The sequence below is a fragment of the Mytilus galloprovincialis genome, chromosome 8 (assembly GCF_965363235.1).
Source record: "Mytilus galloprovincialis chromosome 8, xbMytGall1.hap1.1, whole genome shotgun sequence".
NCBI classification, from domain to species: Eukaryota; Metazoa; Mollusca; class Bivalvia; order Mytilida; family Mytilidae; genus Mytilus; species Mytilus galloprovincialis.
This window is the reverse complement of record NC_134845.1, coordinates 74691671-74711909: the sequence shown is the minus strand read 5'-3', so window position 1 is coordinate 74711909 and position 20239 is coordinate 74691671. Positions and strand designations below refer to the sequence as shown.

General features: G+C 32.2%; 1 protein-coding gene across 17 annotated transcripts in view; it reads right to left on the bottom strand.

The window, feature by feature from the left end:
• LOC143042562 (C-Jun-amino-terminal kinase-interacting protein 4-like) overlaps positions 1-20239 on the bottom strand; it is a 74592-nt gene that overhangs the window by 13081 nt on the left and 41272 nt on the right. For all 17 annotated transcript variants that reach the window (XM_076214962.1, XM_076214963.1, XM_076214947.1 and 14 more), the window contains 13 exons: positions 19923-20145; positions 19074-19235; positions 17420-17597; positions 16531-16740; positions 16114-16158; positions 15033-15110; positions 13390-13579; positions 12351-12431; positions 11906-11973; positions 11216-11367; positions 10767-10938; positions 9878-9991; positions 8098-8283 (listed from right to left, as the gene is read on the bottom strand). In XM_076214962.1, coding sequence (XP_076071077.1) covers positions 8098-8283; positions 9878-9991; positions 10767-10938; positions 11216-11367; positions 11906-11973; positions 12351-12431; positions 13390-13579; positions 15033-15110; positions 16114-16158; positions 16531-16740; positions 17420-17597; positions 19074-19235; positions 19923-20145 — 1859 coding nt within the window. The remainder of the gene's footprint in view (positions 1-8097; positions 8284-9877; positions 9992-10766; positions 10939-11215; positions 11368-11905; positions 11974-12350; positions 12432-13389; positions 13580-15032; positions 15111-16113; positions 16159-16530; positions 16741-17419; positions 17598-19073; positions 19236-19922; positions 20146-20239) is intronic.

The following is a 20239-nucleotide window of genomic DNA, read 5'->3' as shown; positions in this document are numbered from 1 at the left end:
ATGCTTCTATACAACATATATAGTTGACCTATTACTTATAGTTTAAGAAAAATAGACCAAAACACAAAAACTTAACACTGTGCAATGAACCGTGAAAATGAGGTCACGGTCAAATAAAACCTGCGGGACTGACATAAAGATCATAAAATATTTCCATACACCAAATATAGATGACCTATGGCATATAGTATTAGATAAAAAGACCAAAACTCAAAAACTTAACTTTGACCACTGAACCATGAAAATGAGGTCAAGGTCACATGACATCTGCCCGCTAGATAGGTACACCTTACAATCATTCCATACAACAAATATAGTAGACCTATTGCATATAGTATGAGAAAAACAGACCAAAACACAAAAATTTAACTATAACCACTGAACCATGAAAATGAGGTCAAGGTCAGATGACACCTGCCAGTTGGACATGTACACCTTACAGTCCTTCCATACACCGAATATACTAGCCCTATTGCTTGTAGTATCTGAGATATGGACTTGACCACCAAAACTTAACCTTGTTCACTGATCCATGAAATGAGGTCGAGGTCAAGTGAAAACTGTCTGACAGACATGAGAACCTTTCAAGGTACGCACATATCAAATATAGTTATCCTATTACTTATAATAAGAGAGAATTCAACATTACAAAAAATCTGAACTTTTTTTTCAAGTGGTCACTGAACCATGAAAATGAGGTCAAGGACATTGGACATGTGACTGACGGAAACTTCGTAACATGAGGCATCTATATACAAAGTATGAAGCATCCAGGTCTTCCACCTTCTAAAATATAAAGCTTTTAAGAAGTTAGCTAACACCGCCGCCGCCGCCGCCGTAGCCGCCGGATCACTATCCCTATGTCGAGCTTTCTGCAACAAAAGTTGCAGGCTCTACAATAAAATGAATATATATAAATATATATATATATATAGCAATTTGACAAACACCAATTTTGATCATTGAGAAGCTTAATAATCCTTTTACAACACAACGTAATTAAAACGTTTAGCTGACTTTACAGAGTTATCTCCCTGTAGTGTTAGGTACCACCTTAAAGCTGACATATTGTTTATACACCTTATCCTGGTTCTTTTATTGGTTATAAGAGCTCTTCCAAGTGTGGACTGTGGATACATTTATTTTCATAGGTATCAATTTTCAAAATTATCTAGTTTTTTTGTGGATATTTGATTTCCTAGTTTTGACTAAGTTTGCATTATACAAGTATATAGAAAATTTATACATAATTGAACATTTAAGTTTGCAATCTCAATGAAATCCATAAAATTTGGTATCCAACAAATAGTAATGAATCTACATTAGAAGGCTTTGGGTTTTCAAATATTTTAGCCTCAAGCATCACATAATTTATAATAGAGACATTGAGAGTTAGTGAACTTTGGTAAAATTAGTACTAGTAAATAAATTAATGTTATTACTTGTATATATATATATAACTGACTACATGATTGGCCAATCTGTAAATCATATCATAATTTTAATACATGCTTGAGAAGATCTCTATAATTTGTTTAGACATTAATGCATAGTTGAACAATCTATTAGAGTTCAAGTTCATGATCAACATTTCATCATCAATCAAAAACACCAAGCAGAATAATCAACCTAACTTTAGATGTGTACAAATCATTACAAACCTTATTTCTTTTTTTAAAAGACTAATTTAAAAGTCTAATATAAAATTAGAGAACATTCCAAAGTAATCTATTTTTACCTTGGAATAGACATGCTTGTGTAGTTCATCAGTATATATATCAGTAAAAACAATTTAAATGCTTTGACAGCCAACTAACTGAACTAACATATAAAAGGTTAAAAAAAATTGCTATAAATATTGAAAAGTACAAGACCCCACTCCTCCAAAAAATAATGGACAAACAACCTTGGAAAAAACTTGGTCAAAGCACCATTTTTGAGTTGATTTGGTTAGTCCATCAAAATAAAAATAAAAAATTTGATATTTATACAAGACTCTTTCTATTGATCAAATTGTACATACATTTTCTACATTGGCTAGAGGTATAGGGCGAGGGTTGAGATCTCATAAACATGTTAAACCCAGCCGCATTTTTGCTCCTGACCCAAGTCTAGCCCTTGTTAGTCTTGTATTATTTTTAATTTTAGTTTCTTGTGTATAATTCGGAGTTTAGTATGACATCTATTATCACTGAACTAGTATACATATTTGTTAGGGGGCCAGCTGAAGGGCGCCTCTTGGTGCGGGAGTTTCTCCTTACATTGAAGACCCATTGGTGGCCTTCGGCTGTTGTCTCAGCCAGTTCTATGGTCAGGGTTGTTGTTGCTTTGACACATTCCCCATTTCCATTCTCAATTTTATACATTGTACATGTAATGGAATTTGTTGACATTGTTCTGGTTTAAAAGATTTCCCTGAGGCTGTCAGTAACTAATCCATTACAACAAGGAGATAAACAATGGAAAGTGCATTAAATGTTAATAGTCCCCTCATCAATTCTCCATTATAATAAATTAACAATGTTATACTGCAGGCCATAATCATTTCTTAATAACCATCCACTCTAATCCAAGGTCATTACACACAATTCATTATAACCTTCTCATTTAATTAAAGACATCAACAAATTACTAAAAAAGGACCAGGATAAAAGTACAAAAGAAATGTCTTTACTAAGGAGAACTATTTTCTACAAATTAAAAAAAAACAGGAATGTAGCAGCATATCATATGATGATGATGAATGGCTGTTTAACGTCCAGGACCCTGCTTTTTGCTTGTTTACAAGACGATTTGTTACTCTAAAAAACCAACAACGATCTTGATATATATATCATTAACGGAAAGCCTAATACTAAAATTTATGATAAAAGAGATGATTTCTCATTTCCTATCATTAATTATCCGTTTTAAGATGGTGACGTTCCCTTGTCACCATCTTACGGTGTTTATATATCTCAACTTGTACGATTCCTCGTGTATGTAACAATGTTTTAGATTTTAACGAGAGAAATTTATGTATTACTGAAAAATTATTACACCAGGGTTTTCGATATCACAAACTAGTCAAAACATTTACTAAATTTCATCATCGGTATAAGGACATCATTCGTAAATATAGCTCAACATGCAGACTTCTTATACGTTCAGGTATTTCACATCCAATATTTTATGGAAATATTCTTTATAAAGCACAAAAATGTCAGTATTCACCTCAGAAGCTAACAAAACCTTTAAATAGACTTATTAAGAAGGGATATAGTTACAATACTGTTGTCAGGTCATTAAAGATTGCATATTTTGGCGTTAATATTGATTCACTTATAGGGTCTTTGCATCGGAACTAAACACATTTATTATTAATAAACCAGTTGTTGGCATGACATGGGTTATGTTCTTCTCAGATATGTTATGATGGTATGATACTAAACCCCTCACGGGGAGGATTGTGCCTGATATTCATATGATGAAGACATAATTTTTCAATCAGTTTAATTGAAGTCCAAAGCTGGCATGTCAGTTAACTGCTAGCAGTCTGATGTTATTTATGTATTATTGTCATTTTGTTTATTTTTTTAAACTGAATTTTAATGTGCGTATTGTTATGCTTTTACTTTTCTGCATAGGCTAGAGGTATAGGAAGAGGGTTGAGATCTCACAAACATGTTTAACCCCGCCACATTTTTGCGCCTGTCCCAAGTCAGGAGCATGTGGCCTTTGTTAGTCTTGTATTATTTTAACTTTTAGTTTCTTGTGTACAATTTGGAGTTTAATATGGTGTTCATTATCACTGAACCAGTATAATTCGTTTAGGGGTCAGCTGAAGGACGACTCCGGGTGCGAGAACTTCTTGTTGCAGACAGGTGTTGGTGACCTTCTGCTGTTGTCTGCTCTATGGACGGGTTGTTGTCTCTTTGGGACATTCCCCATTTCCATTCTCAATTTTAACCTATGGTAATTATGGCGAACAAGATACCATGACACCAATGAGCCAGATCCGTATAATATCGATAAGCTGATGGCTGATGTCAGAATACTTCAGTCATTTATCAAAATTGTTAAAGTACTAATAGTCATTAATTACCAGTATTGTCTTTAAAATCCTTCAGGCAAAGTTGACTTTTTTTATAAGCTATCATATTTTTAATAAGCTTTTGATTTCCAAAATTTTGGCCTTGAAGAAACATTGAACATCAAAATGTGTATCTGGTGCAGAAAAATTAGTACTGTTTATGTTATTAGACAGACTCAACAGTTGTTTTAGGACCTTTGGGTTTTTCTTCTTTCAAATTATCAGATATTTTTGTTTCCAAATTGGGTCTTTAAATAGAATACCAGTAAGCACTGTTAATTTCAGAAACATATCAAACTTTTCTATCAATATGTTGCAAGAAAAAGTACAGTCCTTGTGCAACATGCAAGATTATCATAATCAGAAGTTCAGATCCAGGGACAAACAAAACATGTTGTCTAGAAATTTAAAAATTTGAACTCTTTGACAATACCCTACTTGACAGTATGACAAATAAAGCTGATCATCTATATTACTCTATTGTATGTCTGAGGAAACACGCTGAACTGAAGTCTCGAAGGAGTCTGCTTTCCATACAAATAATGGATTTCTTTCTGTCTGAATCAAGCTGTCACATACAGAACTAGCATTATTATAACATAACAGCATGATTGAGACTACCTCTAAGTAACGTTGGTCTCTTATCTAGTCGAGGTCACAAAAGTTATCAGAGAGAACCAATGTAATTAGTTTACAATAGAGTAATAAATAATCATTTAATGATTGTCTCCAAGTCACAAAATATCTAATAAGGAAGCAAACCAGACAGTATTTACACTTTCCATAAATGTGATTTCAGAAAAGTCATGTTTTTATATCATTCTCCTCATTAGGGATACCATATGACTGTTGGCTGTATGGAAGCATAGCAACCCATTAAATCAGGTCTTCTGTACAGTTTTATTGCCAAAATCTGCCATCTTAGCCAATGAATGATAACATTAATATTCTTATTTGTAAATGTGATTACTGTACTGTATTATCAAGACTAAGCTTTTGTTTTTTGTTTAACATACTGGGTTTGTTTTTGTTTAGACTAACACATTTTTAATTTTATTGTGTTTTTTTTAAAAAACTTTTTGGGACTAACCAGTTGGAAATGTTTTATTTTCTTGCAACAGAACAAAACAAGAATGTGTCCAATGTACACTGATGCTCCACTCGCACTATCATTTTCCATGTTTAGTGGACTGTGAAGTTGGGGTTAAAACTCTTATTTGGCATTTAAATTAGAAAGATCATATCATAGGGAACATGTATACTAAGTTTCAAATTTTCATGAATCTATCTTAATTGCTAAATAAATCCTGACTTCAAAAATTTCTCTAGTTTACAAACTGGTAGAATTTTATGATGTCTCATTCATTCAACATCCAATTTTTTTTAAATAGAGGACAGACAGCACCAAGTAAAGCCAAGATAGCTTAAAACATGATAAATGCACAACTCAATCAATTGGAATGCATAGAAAAAAATCCTTAATTACCATACAAATTTTACTGTGAAAATTTTAAGACCACAATATATATTACACCAAATTGCTTATTCTCAAATACATGGCTTAAATACATTCCCATGTACTATTTCTTATCCTCAGACAGCTAAACTTTGCAAATAGGAGCAATCTAATATAGCATAAGATTCAAGATTCCTTTTCTTAAAAAACTACTTGTTCCACGAAATTCCAATAGAAAAAGTCTTAAGGAACTTAGTGTCAAATTGGCTATCAAATCTCAAGCAAGTTGCGGCTAATTTTAATTACTTTTGAAAGCCTTGAATTAAACTAATTCTCAAGGGAATTTCAAATAAAGCAGTCACAATCTGCCTCCGGTTTATTAGATCGATAATTCACGTTTAGAAGAATGAAAAACATTGATCTTATTAACTGAGACAATATGCAGCTCTTTAGACTACAATATGCGGATGAATATAATCTGCAAACTAAAACTGTTGCAGATGCATGATTTACAGAACTCCTGAAGAAATAATTCATCCATACTTATAACAACAAATTGCTCTATAACTAATTAAATCCATAAAATGTTCTGTACTATAAAAAAAACTAATTAGTTTCGCCTTATTACTTTGATCAATAGTTTTGCCCTTTGGTCTATCTTGTAATTTCTCAGCGACTTTTTGATCTGTGATTAAATTATTCTGATAAATTGATTTTTTCTTCAAAACTTTGTTTTCTTCTCAATTTTCCATTATGAAACACAAATGTAATAAAGATAGTGGCCATCATCATACGATCTAATTAAGGTTTAAGATTTGATCCTAGTTTAATGTTTTAAATTTGTGTTCTGCTATAATCTTCTTTTGTTTGTAAATAGTCTTAGACAACATTTTTACCTATTTGATGGGTCTTTTGCCTGACTTTTGATAATGCATCATTTTGATAAAATTTTGTACTACTACAAAAATCCAATTATTGCTGACATCTCTTTGATCGGATATCAATGTTACCTTGATATACATAAAGATAACGAGATGTGGTTACCAATGAGACAAATATCCACCATTGTCCACATAACATGGATGTAAGTAAATATAGGTCACTGTGCCTTTAGCATGTTTAGCAATAAGCCAAACTCATACATTTTAGACCGATATAAAAGGCCACAACATGACAAAATGTGAAACAATTCAAACGAAAAAAGCATAACCTTGCCAGAACAAAAATACACCTTACGATAATTCCATGCACCAAAAATAGTTGATCAACTGCTTATAGAAACAGAAATAACCACAAAAACATGACATTGACCGAAGAACCCTGGAAATGAAGTCAAAGTCATTTAATACCTGTACAACTGACAATATTTTTTTTATACATAAAATATAGTTGATGACAGTATTTGAGAAACATAATTAATCAGGAAAACTTAAACTTAATATTTGACCTTTGAACTATTAAACTGAGACCAAGGTCATGCTAAACAGATATGTACACCTAACAATCATTATATACACCAAATAAAGATGACCTATTGCATATATATAGTATGAGACAAGGACCAAACTTCAGAAACTTAACATTTACCACTAGTGGAATCATAAAATGAGGTCTAGGTCAAATGATACCTGCAAGAAGGACATGTACTTCTTACAATATAATACCATACAACAAAATACAGTTGACTTATTGCTTAAAATATTTGAGAAACAGTCCAAAACACAAAAAACTTAACATTGACCAATGAATCTCGATGGAGATGCTGTCACAGTCAATTTCGTTTGACTCAGCATTTAATCTCAATACAATACATGTATAATACTATTTCCATAATAAAAGAACGTTAATAAAATATAGTGACATTAATAATGGTGGAATGGAAAACAGCAGTAAAAGTTATGTCACTTCTGTAAATTGCTGACATATACTATGGATTCATTATTATTTGTGGGATACCAATTTTTCATGGATTTCGTGGGTAACGGTGAAGCAATGAAGTGTAAATTTTGTGTATGTTAGTATTCTGACAAACCACAAAATCAAATATCCACAAAAATTAATACCTGTAAAAACTAGACATAATTCAGATGGGTGCCACCTCTGTGGGCCCCGCTGTGAATAAGGTGTTGTAAAAAATTGTGCATCTTTACCATAGAACATAGGGGAGGTCACCTGAAACCTGTTCTACATTTGTCGTAAGTTCCATCAAAAGTCTAGTCATTACCAGTACAGAGCATTTGTTTTAACAAGGAACATAGTCTGTGCTTTTAGCCCTGTACTTAAATTTAGTAAAAAATTATTTGAAGGGAAGTGATAATCTAGTGAAATTTTGTTTACTGATGTCGGACAAATGTTGCAATTTCTGATTCCTGCTAGTAGCTGAAAAACGTTTTTGGCACAGACCCGGAACATGAGCAGGCAGACATACTGACAGGATTGATGGATGGACAGATGGATACAGTGATTCCTATATAACCTCTAACAGGCTTAGGGAATACTATATTAACCAAAAATGTGGGTTTTTGTGGGCAAAATAATCAGCATAGAAATAAAAAGTCAACAAACTTACCTGGTACTGAGACAAAGAATTTAACAGCATCTCGATGTCCATGGAATGACAACTGAGCCTGGGCCATTGTACAATACGGTATAAAACTCCCTGGAGTAACACTGTCTGTTTTATTATCACTATAAACACGAATAATTCCTCCTGGTCGTCCACCGCTGGATGCTGATGACACGGTCTGTTTGTTACCTAAAACACAGTACAAGGGATGATGAAGAAAGTGTAAGGTAAATAGCTATAAGACAGTCAGGAAGACCATACTTTATAATAGTTTTCTTTTATAAATTTTGACTTGGATGGAGAATTGTCTCATTGGCACTCATTCCACATCTTCTTATATCTATGACAGTAATCCAACGACAAAAGTACAATAGAATTCAAGCTTGTTCATGACAAAAAAAAATTTGTTCTATTGGTTAACCTAGGTCTTAAAGACAAAAATTATGAAAGAGGTCAAGGATCAATGTCATTGTGACCTGACTTTAGTATATCTATATGATACATTCAAATACCATGATGCAACTGAATACTAACTTTTACGTTACACGAGTTATGTGCAGGACAGGCATTGTACAAGGTTTAACTATCAATACCACAAAGTGAAGGCCAGAGAGACCTATTTTTTGTATATAATGACACAACCCCAACCCATGATGCAACTGCATACCAAGTTTGTTTAATCTTAGTCATACAGTACAAATGTTATGGCCTTGGACAGAAGGATATGGTAATTCCTATATACCTCTATATACTTTGTTTGAAGTGGATATAAAAAGTTTCATTCTATTCGGGGATTGATAAAAATGTGCTAATTTTTTGTATTTACTTAATTACTTAAGAAATATTGAGCTGATCTAAAAGTGTAATTGTTTTCAAAAATATGCCTTTTAAAAGATTTTTGTTGTGTTAATATAATTATAATGATTAGATAACATGTACTATGTTTGTGGTTAATATAACTTGACAATTTTAGGAAGTAATCAATTTAAATTTTGTGGTATGCTTGGATATAAAAAAGTGCCTTCTGACCTCCACCCCCATTTATTTTTCAGACAAACCTTTTATTGTTTATCACATCATGTATTATGGGATGGGGATGTGTCATTTTCTTTAGATGTTTTCTTTTAACAAAAAATTACTGGACCACAGTAGGTCTAAATGCTTCTGATGCAACCCATTTTTTCAGAAATTTATTATGACGCACTGTTTTCGTGTATACTTAATTTCAAATTTGTTTTTATTCACAAAATTAATTAATGTTTGTTATTTATAAAAGTGTGTTGTGCATGTTAAAATAATATCATATATTATAACTATATATTTTCCAAATATATCATTCATTCTTATTTGCATGTTTTCACTTTCACAAACTGCATACATGTATATGGATAAGGGTACGACAAAAATGCTTATGTATTCACCCTTATTGTTATATATGGTGACCTATAGTTCTTTTAACTTCTATGCCAGTTGGTCTCTGGTGGAGAGTTGTCTCATTGGCAATCATACAACATCTGATTTTTATATTTATGGAAATTCAGTACAGTACACTTGCAACACTGCTACCATGGGTTTCAGTACAGTTACTATAACAAAAGAGTGCACAAGCTGCTTTACTTAGAATTTAGATAAAAGTTTTCAACACGTATCGTACAATCTCAATATTATCAATGACCGGTTAAAATAAGGTCAAGGTCAGACCAAGCTGCACAGACATGTACAACTTACAATCATTCCCTAAACCAAATAAAGTTGACTTATTGCTTATAGTTGTATAACTTACTTTCAGACAAAGGCACAGATATAACCACACCATTGCCAGTTCCTATCCAAAGTCTCTGACATGAGATCAACATTGATGTTATCCTTACAAAAGAGAAACCAAGCTTTCCTGTTCCTGTAAAATAAAAGAGCAGAATTTGTGTTTAGAAAAAGAACCTATTAGTTTTATTCAGCATAATGTTGATAAGATTTAGGAAACATAAAATTAAAAAATAAACATCTAGCATCCTGGGAATCTGAAAACACTCAAATCTTTTTACACATCTATATGCCTTGCTGTCAAAGAATTTATCATTGATTTCTGTATAACAAGTAAAGGTTCCTATCTTTTGCTAGACATTTTTTTCTGTTTAGTATATAAACCACTTGAAAACATATTAAAGGGAGATAATCTTAGTTGTGCATGTTTTTGATTGTTTATAAACTTATCTTACTTTTATTTCAGTAATTTAGAAACAACTGTAGAACTTTTTTGATTACTAGTGCACAATTACTTTTGGTGATAAAACAAAGTAATAATTTATTGTTCATAAGTAATAACTAATTACTTGTCATTATAAAAGAAGTTTTCATATTAATGTCAAACTTTTTTGGGCCAACAGTATTGTGAAAGAACCTCTTCAGAACTAAAACTATTTCTTTACCAGAAACAGTTACAATAGTATTGAAAGTTACCAATTCTGCTGTACATTATAAATCATACATGCTATATATATATAGAATTACTATCTCAAGAAAACTAGGAAATAACACATATCATGAAACAGTGGCCTGATACCTAACACTTATGTAAAATATAGCTTCAAGCATCAAACTTTCGAGATATCTTCTTTATATTCATCTACTGGTTAAGGCTTTTTTTGTTTTTAAAAGGCATACAATTTATTTACCTAACATCTTGCTAACATAAGGTTCTATGTCCACGTCCTGGAGATGTTGATGTGTGTAGGCATGGTATAAACGTAAGGTACTGTCTAGTCTTATAGATACCCAAACACCATCGCCCAACCATGCTAACTGTCTCACTTGACTTTCTTTTCTTGGATGTGCATCAAAAGTTTTCTATAATATAAAATGTTACTTAGACAATATACACAACACATATATGAGGGGTTGAGAAAAGTAGGATTCTAACAAAAGTCAAAGAACTTCCAATTGAATTGAAATTTTAAAATAATCAACTTTTGCAAGTCCACATAAACTAATTGCCTAGAAATGAAATTAAAATTATCTCTGGTTTATATACTATAGTTTATGGTCATAGAGAATGTGGTGCAAAATAGAATAATTTCGGCTTGTCCTGAAATATAATTAGGCCATTAACACACAAACTACATACCCTAATAGACATGGATTCTGGGTCGACTACATGTATTTTGTTCCTGTATCCACACCACACATGGTTGTTAGCTATCACAGACATACACCGGATAGAATGATGGGGTTTACCAAGATCTAACAAATGATAGTTCTGTAGGTCCCATTGTCCATCTGTTCCAAAAACAAACAAAAAATCATCTATTATCATAAATACAGGAATGTATCTTTTATCATGCATTATAAAGAGATTGCTTCATGTATCTCTGGGTTTGCATTGTTTCTTTATTAAAAATGAGAGTGTTGAGAAACTAATGATTTCATTTGATTTCTCAGCTCATTATAATTTGAAAGTTTCAACAGTATCTATGGTTGAAAAATGATATCAATAACATAGTATAATTTAATATTGCAGTCAAATATGGGATTCAGAAACAAGTTTGAAATCTGTCTTCTGAAATTATAGTTTTTTATTTGTTGTTCTTCTGTGCACAAATATGGGTTTATTGACATGGAAATCTCAAACTAGTAAGCTTTTCTTTCATGAAGTAGGACTCTCTTGGACTTTGAAATCAACAGCAATAAATCTTGTTTCTTAGCTTTTTTTTTTTTTTTTTTCATAATTCATCATATAACTTGGCTTCATAATCTTTTACCATAGGTTAAAATTACTTTAATTGATTTCTATTCTTGACATTAAGATTTAGTTTACCTATAGCTCTATGGAATATTGCAACTTTCCCATTGGCCAATGCCACTAATACTCTTCCCTTTACATGTCTAAAAAGAAAACAATGTAAGTAGTTTAAAAGTAAAAATCTGGACAATAACAATCAAGGGGAGATAATTCCTCACCATTATTGTTTACTTCAAAGAGATGAAATTAAATTTTTCATTCTATTGCTATTTACCTCAAATATTCTTTTAAAAATATTGCCTAACAAATTTTTTTGTCATCATCTATCATTGATGCATATGCAATGGCAATAAGATGTTCAGAAAAATTATTTTCCTTCAACTTTATTTTTATTTGAAAAATCGAGAGCAAAAATTCTTCTGAATATTTACAAAAAAACAATCTGAAGTAACAAAAGTAAATACACTACATTCTACGACAGATTATTATACACAATGATACATAAGAAGGTGTGACTTACACAATATTTAACACAGCATCTTCTAACTTGACTGAGTGTAAACATCTTCTCCATTGTGATACTGCAGAGTGAACATATAAACTGAAAAGAATAAAAACAGTTTTGACAATTATTGCTAATTTTGTTTGTCTTTTATACCAATTTGGTGGATTGAGGAAATATGTTCTGGATACTTGATTTTGTGGATTTGCCCAAGTCTATTCGCCCAAGTCTATTTGCCCAAGTCTATTCGCCCAAGTCTATTTGCCAAAGTCTATTCGCCCAAGTCTATTTGCCCAAGTCTATTCGACTTTGGAAATTTGTAATTTGTTGAACATATCAATTTGTGGTTTATCCATACCCACATAACAATTGTAAATTGATATTCAACAAAGTACTCCTAACTGTAACTCAATATTAGATTTCAGAAATTTTGAAGCATTAACTGTGGAAACATAGACCTACTTAATGAACTTCACACACTAATGATGGGCATATAAAAATCTTTCATTGACATGCTGTAAAGGAATTTATAGGTTTGTTCAAATCACAATTTTATGTCCTTGGTCATATATATATTTTTTGTTCAATTGAAAAGAGCTAAAATCATATTTTTCCCTTCAATATTGCAATTCATTTTACATATTTCTATTAAAATAGAGAATGAACCAAGAAGGCAGGACATACCAACCAGGAAACAATACAATTCCATAAGAGAGTAGAAGAAATGAGGAGTAACATGGCAGGTAAAGTGATGGGTGGGGATGAGGTAGAAAAAAAACTGATCAAATCCATACCCTCATTCACAAACTGTGTTACATATTTGTTTTCATTCATTTTTTTGTACATGAATTAGGCCATTAGTTTTCTTGTTTGAATTGTTTTACATTTGTTAATTTGTTGCCTTTTATAGCTGACTATGTGGTATGGGCCTTCTTATTGTTAAAGGTTGTACATTAACCTTTAGTTGTTAATTTCTGTGTTATTGGGTCTATTGTGAAGAGTTGTCTCATTGGCAATTATACCACATCTTCTTTTTCTATTGAACATGTAAATTTACCTGCCACTTTGTGAGGCTAACCACATTGTGGGTAGAATACTACTCATTTTATCTGCCTCCTCAAACTGTAAGTCACTGTCATCAACAGTTTTTCTGTCTGATGATCTGTCAGAGGCTGTAGATATAGGCGTTGTACGACCTGATGATACAGGAGAGCCTTTAGCTTTAAATACTGCTGGTCCATTCTGACCTAAATATAGCACAAGTATAAATTAATCTGGGAATTATATCTTAAATTAAGGTGACATTAATATTTTTGTAGTAGGAATTTTAAATCTGTAGGACTCTAAAGTGCGATGGGGACGCTAAAGTACGATGGTCACGCTAAAGTGCGATGGTCTACGCTAAAGTACGTGGTTCCATACGCTAAAGTGCGATGGTCCGGGAAAATATTGACGTAAAAATGTAGTTCGATAATGACGTTAACAGTTGTTTATAAAAACTAAAAATGAACATACTGGAAAATATATTAGGAATATTTGATTAACAATTTTTGCACCATATGTCCATGACAAGTAATCGAGTAATTGAATGAATTTAACCGTTTTTAATCGGCTGAATCACAATGTTTATTTTTTTCGAGTGCTGGAAAAAAGACTTGTGTCCTACAGTCGACCATTTTACTATATAAATACAAAACAGTATACGCATACTTATCCTGCTTCTATTTGAAGCGAACGGATACATTCGAATCATTGTTTATGTGGCAGTTTACTTTGTGATCCCCGTTAAAATGCTGTCGATTTTAATGAAAAATAAAGTTGGTAAAATAGAGATACATGTGTTCATGCGTTAACTAAAAATTGTTTGCTTAAACATAAGTCGTACTGTATATTGTAGGAAAATACGGAAAAGGAGAAAGCTCGGCGAACATTATTTTTCTTGCATTTAGATTTGAGCTTATGCAAATAAATGCTGCATTTTCCGATAATGAACGAATTAGAAATTTTTAATTTTCAATGACAAATGTAAGGGAGGTTGTAACATTAGTGTGAACGGCAATCTACACCAATTATCCAAATATTCAATACGCTCCGAATTGTTAAAATTTTATTTTACATGAAATATAATATTAGCAAAACATAAATAACCTTTATAGCAATTATTACTTCGTCGGACTTGTTAATTTAGAAACAACTATTTACGCCTACCGGTAAATTGTAAAGCCTATCTCATATATTATATCTTAGCATAATAGCTTTTGCAAAAAACTTTTAAAACCTCTATGTTTTAATACTTCCAAGCTTACCCTTTGAACCATCACACTTTAGCGTGATACACCATCGTACTTTAGCGAACAAACAACCAACGCACTTTAGCGTGAGACACCATCGTATTTTAGCGTAGACTATCGCACTTTAGCGTGACCATCGCACTTTAGAGTACCATCGCACTTTAGAGTCCTACAAATCTATTTGGGATAAAGTGTGAAAAAAAGTGACAATAAAACAAGAAATAAAAAAAAAAATCATAAATACAATAATTCAGTAATTTTTACGGGAATCTACTATTTGGATTGTTTACGGAAAATGAGAGATTTATTCATATAATTTCAAGAGATATATTTAGAATTTAATGCTATTTCATTTTTAACAATCTAAAAAAAAACACTATTCCATCATTATTTTTTAGAGAGCACTAACCTTCTATACTTTGTTCAGAAAGCAGACTATCTCTATCTGTTTCATTTTTCTCCTTTTGATCAGAGTCATTCTTCTCATCTGTAATCAGAATAAATAGAAATGGTGATGGAATATGGAATAACCGTTTCACAGATGATATCGGATATGTTCCATATGTCGTTACTACAGTCCCCTTCCCTTTTCATGAATGTGATCTACCGAATTAGCCTATTTACAGGGTTTGTAATAGCATGAGCAACATGACAGGTACCACATGTGGAGCAGGATCTGCTTACCCTTCCAGAGCAACTGAGATCATCCCCAGTTTTTAGTGGGGTTTGTGTTGCTTAGTCTTTAGTTTTCTATGTTGTGTCACGTGTACTAATATTTGTCTGTTTGTCCTTTTCATTTTTAGCCATGGCAGTGTCAGTTTATTTTTGATCTATGAGTTTAACTGTCCCTCTGGTATCTTTTGCCCTTCTTTTAAAAACAATGCAAACAATATATTAATATTTTTTTGTTGAAAAAAAACCCAATAGTTAGCCTGTGGTTCTACAAGTTTTACTTTTTACCAGCCAGCACTTTTTTCTTCTAGATCATATTTCATACATTATATATATCAAACAAGAATGTGCCTATAGTACAAGGATGCCCACTCGCACTATCAATTTCTATGTTTAGTGGACCGCGAAATTGGAGTAAAAACTCTAATTTGGCATTTAAATTAGAAAGATAATATCATAGGGAACATGTATACTAAATTTCAAGTTGATAGGACTTCAACTTCATCAAAAAATACCTTGACCAAAAACTTTAACCTGAAACTTGCACTATCATCTTCTATGTTCAGTGGACCATGAAATTGGGGTCAAAACTCTAATTTGGCATAAAAATTATAAAGATCATATCATATGGCACATGTGTACTAAGTTTCAAGTTGATTGGACTTCAACTTCATCAAAAACTACCATGGCCAAAAACTTTAGCTTGAAGTGGGACGAACGGACAGACGCACAGACCAGAAAACATAATGCCCCTCTACTATCGTAGGTGGGGCATAAAAACCTGAACAGTATAGCTACAAACACACTACTTAACTTACCTCTTAGAGATTCTCTGGACTGTGGTCGATGTTCTGGGCTGATTTCTGAAAATACATAATTCATTCATCAGAATAGATTATTTTATCAACTTTAGACTCAAGAGTATATAAACACATGACATACTTTGTGGCAGAGTATTCTTGTACTTGTCAAGTGAGAGCAACTAAAAGAAGTTAAACAAAGCTTACAATTGTTGCCTTTCTTTGGGGGGAAAATTCACTGTTATGCGTTTCTTTTCACAACAAAAATCATCAGAAAACTGCTATTTTTAATTACATTTTTTCCCCACAAACTGAGAGTTTTTTTTGTTTATTTGTCAAACAATTACCTTTAAATTAAGGTGTCTACAATCTGATATTAGAAAATTGTGTTCACAAATTAACCTTTCCTTTATTTCTAGTTGTTAATAACTTTACCTTTAGATTGAGGTGAACCAAATGGAGATGACATTGGAGACGTTGGTTTACTGCTTGGTTTCCCTGTATTAACACACTGTACAAAGCTGATGTCACCTATACCACTGTCTGTGGCCTGGTTGTCCTTATCCATAGGAGGAGGATTATACTGAGGATAAGATTCTGCCTTCAATATTTCTTCATCCACTGGGTAGTCTGATTCTAGAGCACCTAATAAATATTCAAATACATTGTAGTTATTGAAATATTTATCATGACGTTAGTGCTACAGACTACAAATTTGTACAAAATATCAGCATATTATATACAATGTATGTGTCAGTGTTAAAAAATATTCCATAAATTCTTAAACAATGAAGTTTAACATTGTTTTAATGTTTTTAGGGTTAATGTCTCACTAAACTTTTTCAGATTTGTTTTCTCTTATAACTTTCTATTTTTGGTAATAATGGTGACTTAATCAAAATGTTGGTGTCATTTCTCTAAAGTTTGTTAGCAATAGGCCACATATATAGGTATTTTTTGTGGTGAATTAATAAGAAGATCACAAAATGCTAACCATGATATACAAACACATTCTTAACATACTAATACTTGCTATTCTACCACAAAATACTATAGAACATCATGCACTGTTTTATATGCCTACTATGCTAGCTACTGTAGAAACATTAATTTCATGGGGTTAAAATTTCGTGGTTTTGTATCTATATAAGATTTCATTGGGATTTAATGTCATGGTTTTTATTAATTGGAAGTGATATTACATGAAAGTTAAACTTTCGTGGGGTTTTTAATTTCGTGGATATATTCTTTCCACGAAATAAACAAAATAAAATCCTCCACAAAAATTTCTGCTTTTTCAGTATACACAGAACATCAAATATACCTGCTATACTTGCTATACATAGTATAGAAGCTGTTGATACTCTGAATGTCTCCAATATTTCACCAGGACTGTTGGCATCAATGACTACCACACGACTCTCTGTTGATGTACTGGTACAGATCCAAACATACGAGGATAACTGTTCCTTACCAGAGTCTTTCAAATTCTTCTCATGTTCCTAAAACAATCATTAATATTTTCACATAACTATATAACACAATCTAAACTTCATTTGCAACAGGTTCTTTTCAGCATTTCTCATTGATTGAATTAGGACACTTCAGCAGGAAATGTTTGTCATTCTCCAGTAAATAATAAAATTTGTAAGGGTTCCACGGAACCCGGTGTCTCGCCTACTTTTTCTGTTAATCGCAGACTCAACAAAAATGAGGAAAAACATCAATAAAAATTTCCCTCACAATACTGTCTTTTGATTGAAAGAAGCTTCCAAGTTTGGTAAAAAAATCCAGGACAGTTTATGAATCTAATAAATGTTTTATAAACTTTAACTGCAGACTGTATGTAATGTTAACTGGAAGAAAAACTAAGTCCATTTATAAGTAAAATACGGAAAAAGTGATTTTTTTTTTACAAAATTTACTTCTGAATAATATCTTATGATCAGAAATAAGCTTTTGTCTAAGTTTGGTAGAAATCCAGGATAGTTTAAGAACATTATAAAATTTTAAAAACTTAAACCACAAAGTCCATTTATAAGTGAAATACGGAAAAGTGGAAATTTATTTTTACAAAATTTTCTTCTTGATACTATCTTATGATCATAAACAAGCTTCTGTCCAAGTTTGGTAGAAATCAAGGATAGTTTATGAAAGTTATTAAAATTTTAAAAACTTTAACCACAGAGTGAATGTAATGTTTCCTCGCAGAAAAAACTAAGTCCATTTATAAGTAAAATACGGAAAAGTGGAAATTTATTTTCACAACATTTTCTTCTTGATACCATCTTATGATCATAAACAAGCTTCTGTCCTAGTTTGGTACATATCAAGGATAGTTTATGAAAGTTATTAAAATTTTAAAAACTTTAACCACAGAGTGAATGTAATGTTTCCTCGCAGAAAAACTAAGTCCATTTATAAGTAAAACACGGAAAAAATGGAATTTTATTTTTACAAAATTTACTTCTGGATACTTTCTTATGATCATAAACAAGCTTCTGTCCAAGTTTGGTAGAAATTCAGTATAGTTTAAGAAAGTTATTAAAATTTCAAAAACTTTAACCACAGAGTGAATATTTGTGGACGCCGCCGACGACGACGCCGCCGACGACGACGGAATGTAGGATCGCTTAGTCTCGCTTTTTCGACTAAAGTCGAAGGCTCGACAAAAATTGAAAATGGAAATGTGGAATGTGTCAAAGAGACAACATAGAACAGAAAACAGCAGAAGGTCACCAATAGGTATTCAATGCAGCGAAAAAATCCCGCACCCAGAGGCGTCCTTCAGTTGGCCCCTTAACAAAAGATTGTTTTTCATTAAAATCTTGATTGTATGAATATTTTTTTTTTTTCAGATTTTCTGAATGGCTCCATATACTCGTAATCATAAGCTTTTACCCTGTACCATGTCTAACCTATACTCTACAAGCCATCACACATTTTATGAATTTGTTTATCATGGATTTATTGTTTACCTTAAGTTCATGGTTTAATTTTTCCACATCGTCTTTGGTAATCTCCTTCTTAGTTTCCTGATCAAAGTCTCCAGGGTCAGAGTAGAATACACTGGCCCCTACAATAGACCCTCCATCTCTGGTCCTCCCACCAGTCAAGTTTACTCCTGCTGCACACCATATCTACACACAAAATCATCAAATTGTCATATAACATTCATTGATTTACTTTTTATTACTGTAAATTCAGAAATTATTGCAAGGTTTTTATTAACATTATTAATGCGACTGGATGAAATTGCAATACTAACTCACATTCTGACTGCACATCTTGGTCAAGCAAAATATAATAATTGATCAAATATTGTGTACAAAATTAGTACATGTATAGAATCATGGTTTGTTTTTAAAGACTGAATCTTGACAGCTAGATGTCATTTGGTTACTAATGTCACTATCTCAATGATTTATATCTACTTTTATTCATACATTTTTTGTCCAGTTTAAATAAATGATATCAATTAAGCAATAGTCACACATAAATGTATACCTTTAGCCCCTCATCTCTCTCTATTAGGGGTCTACTAATAAATGATATCAATCAAGCAATAGTCACACATAAATGTATACCTTTAGCCCCTCATCTCTCTCTATTAGGGGTCTACTAATAAATGATATCAATTAAGCAATAGTCACACATAAATGTATACCTTCAGCCCCTCATCTCTCTCTATTAGGGGTCTACTAATAAATGATATCAATTAAGCAATAGTCACACATAAATGTATACCTTCAGCCCCTCATCTCTCTCTATAATGGGTCTACTAATAAACGATATCAATTAAGCAATAGTCACACATAAATGTATACCTTTAGCCCCTCATCTCTCTCTATTAGGGGTCTACAGTAGACAGGAACAGGCACTGGTACATGACTTTTTGACGGAGCATCTCGTGAGACACTGGTTAGTTTGGCGGGTAAACTCCAACCGTAAGCTTGAAGTCTACCATCATCTTTCTTCACATGAGCTCTCACTTGTTTGTACTGCTCCATTCTTTCCTTTTCCCTTTCTTTTTTGGCTTTTTCTGACATTCTACAAATGTTTTGAAAAATGTTTCTATCAACATTTATGTACATAACGCTTCAAATACTGTGGATTCAATATTTTATTTGAGTTAAGAAATTCC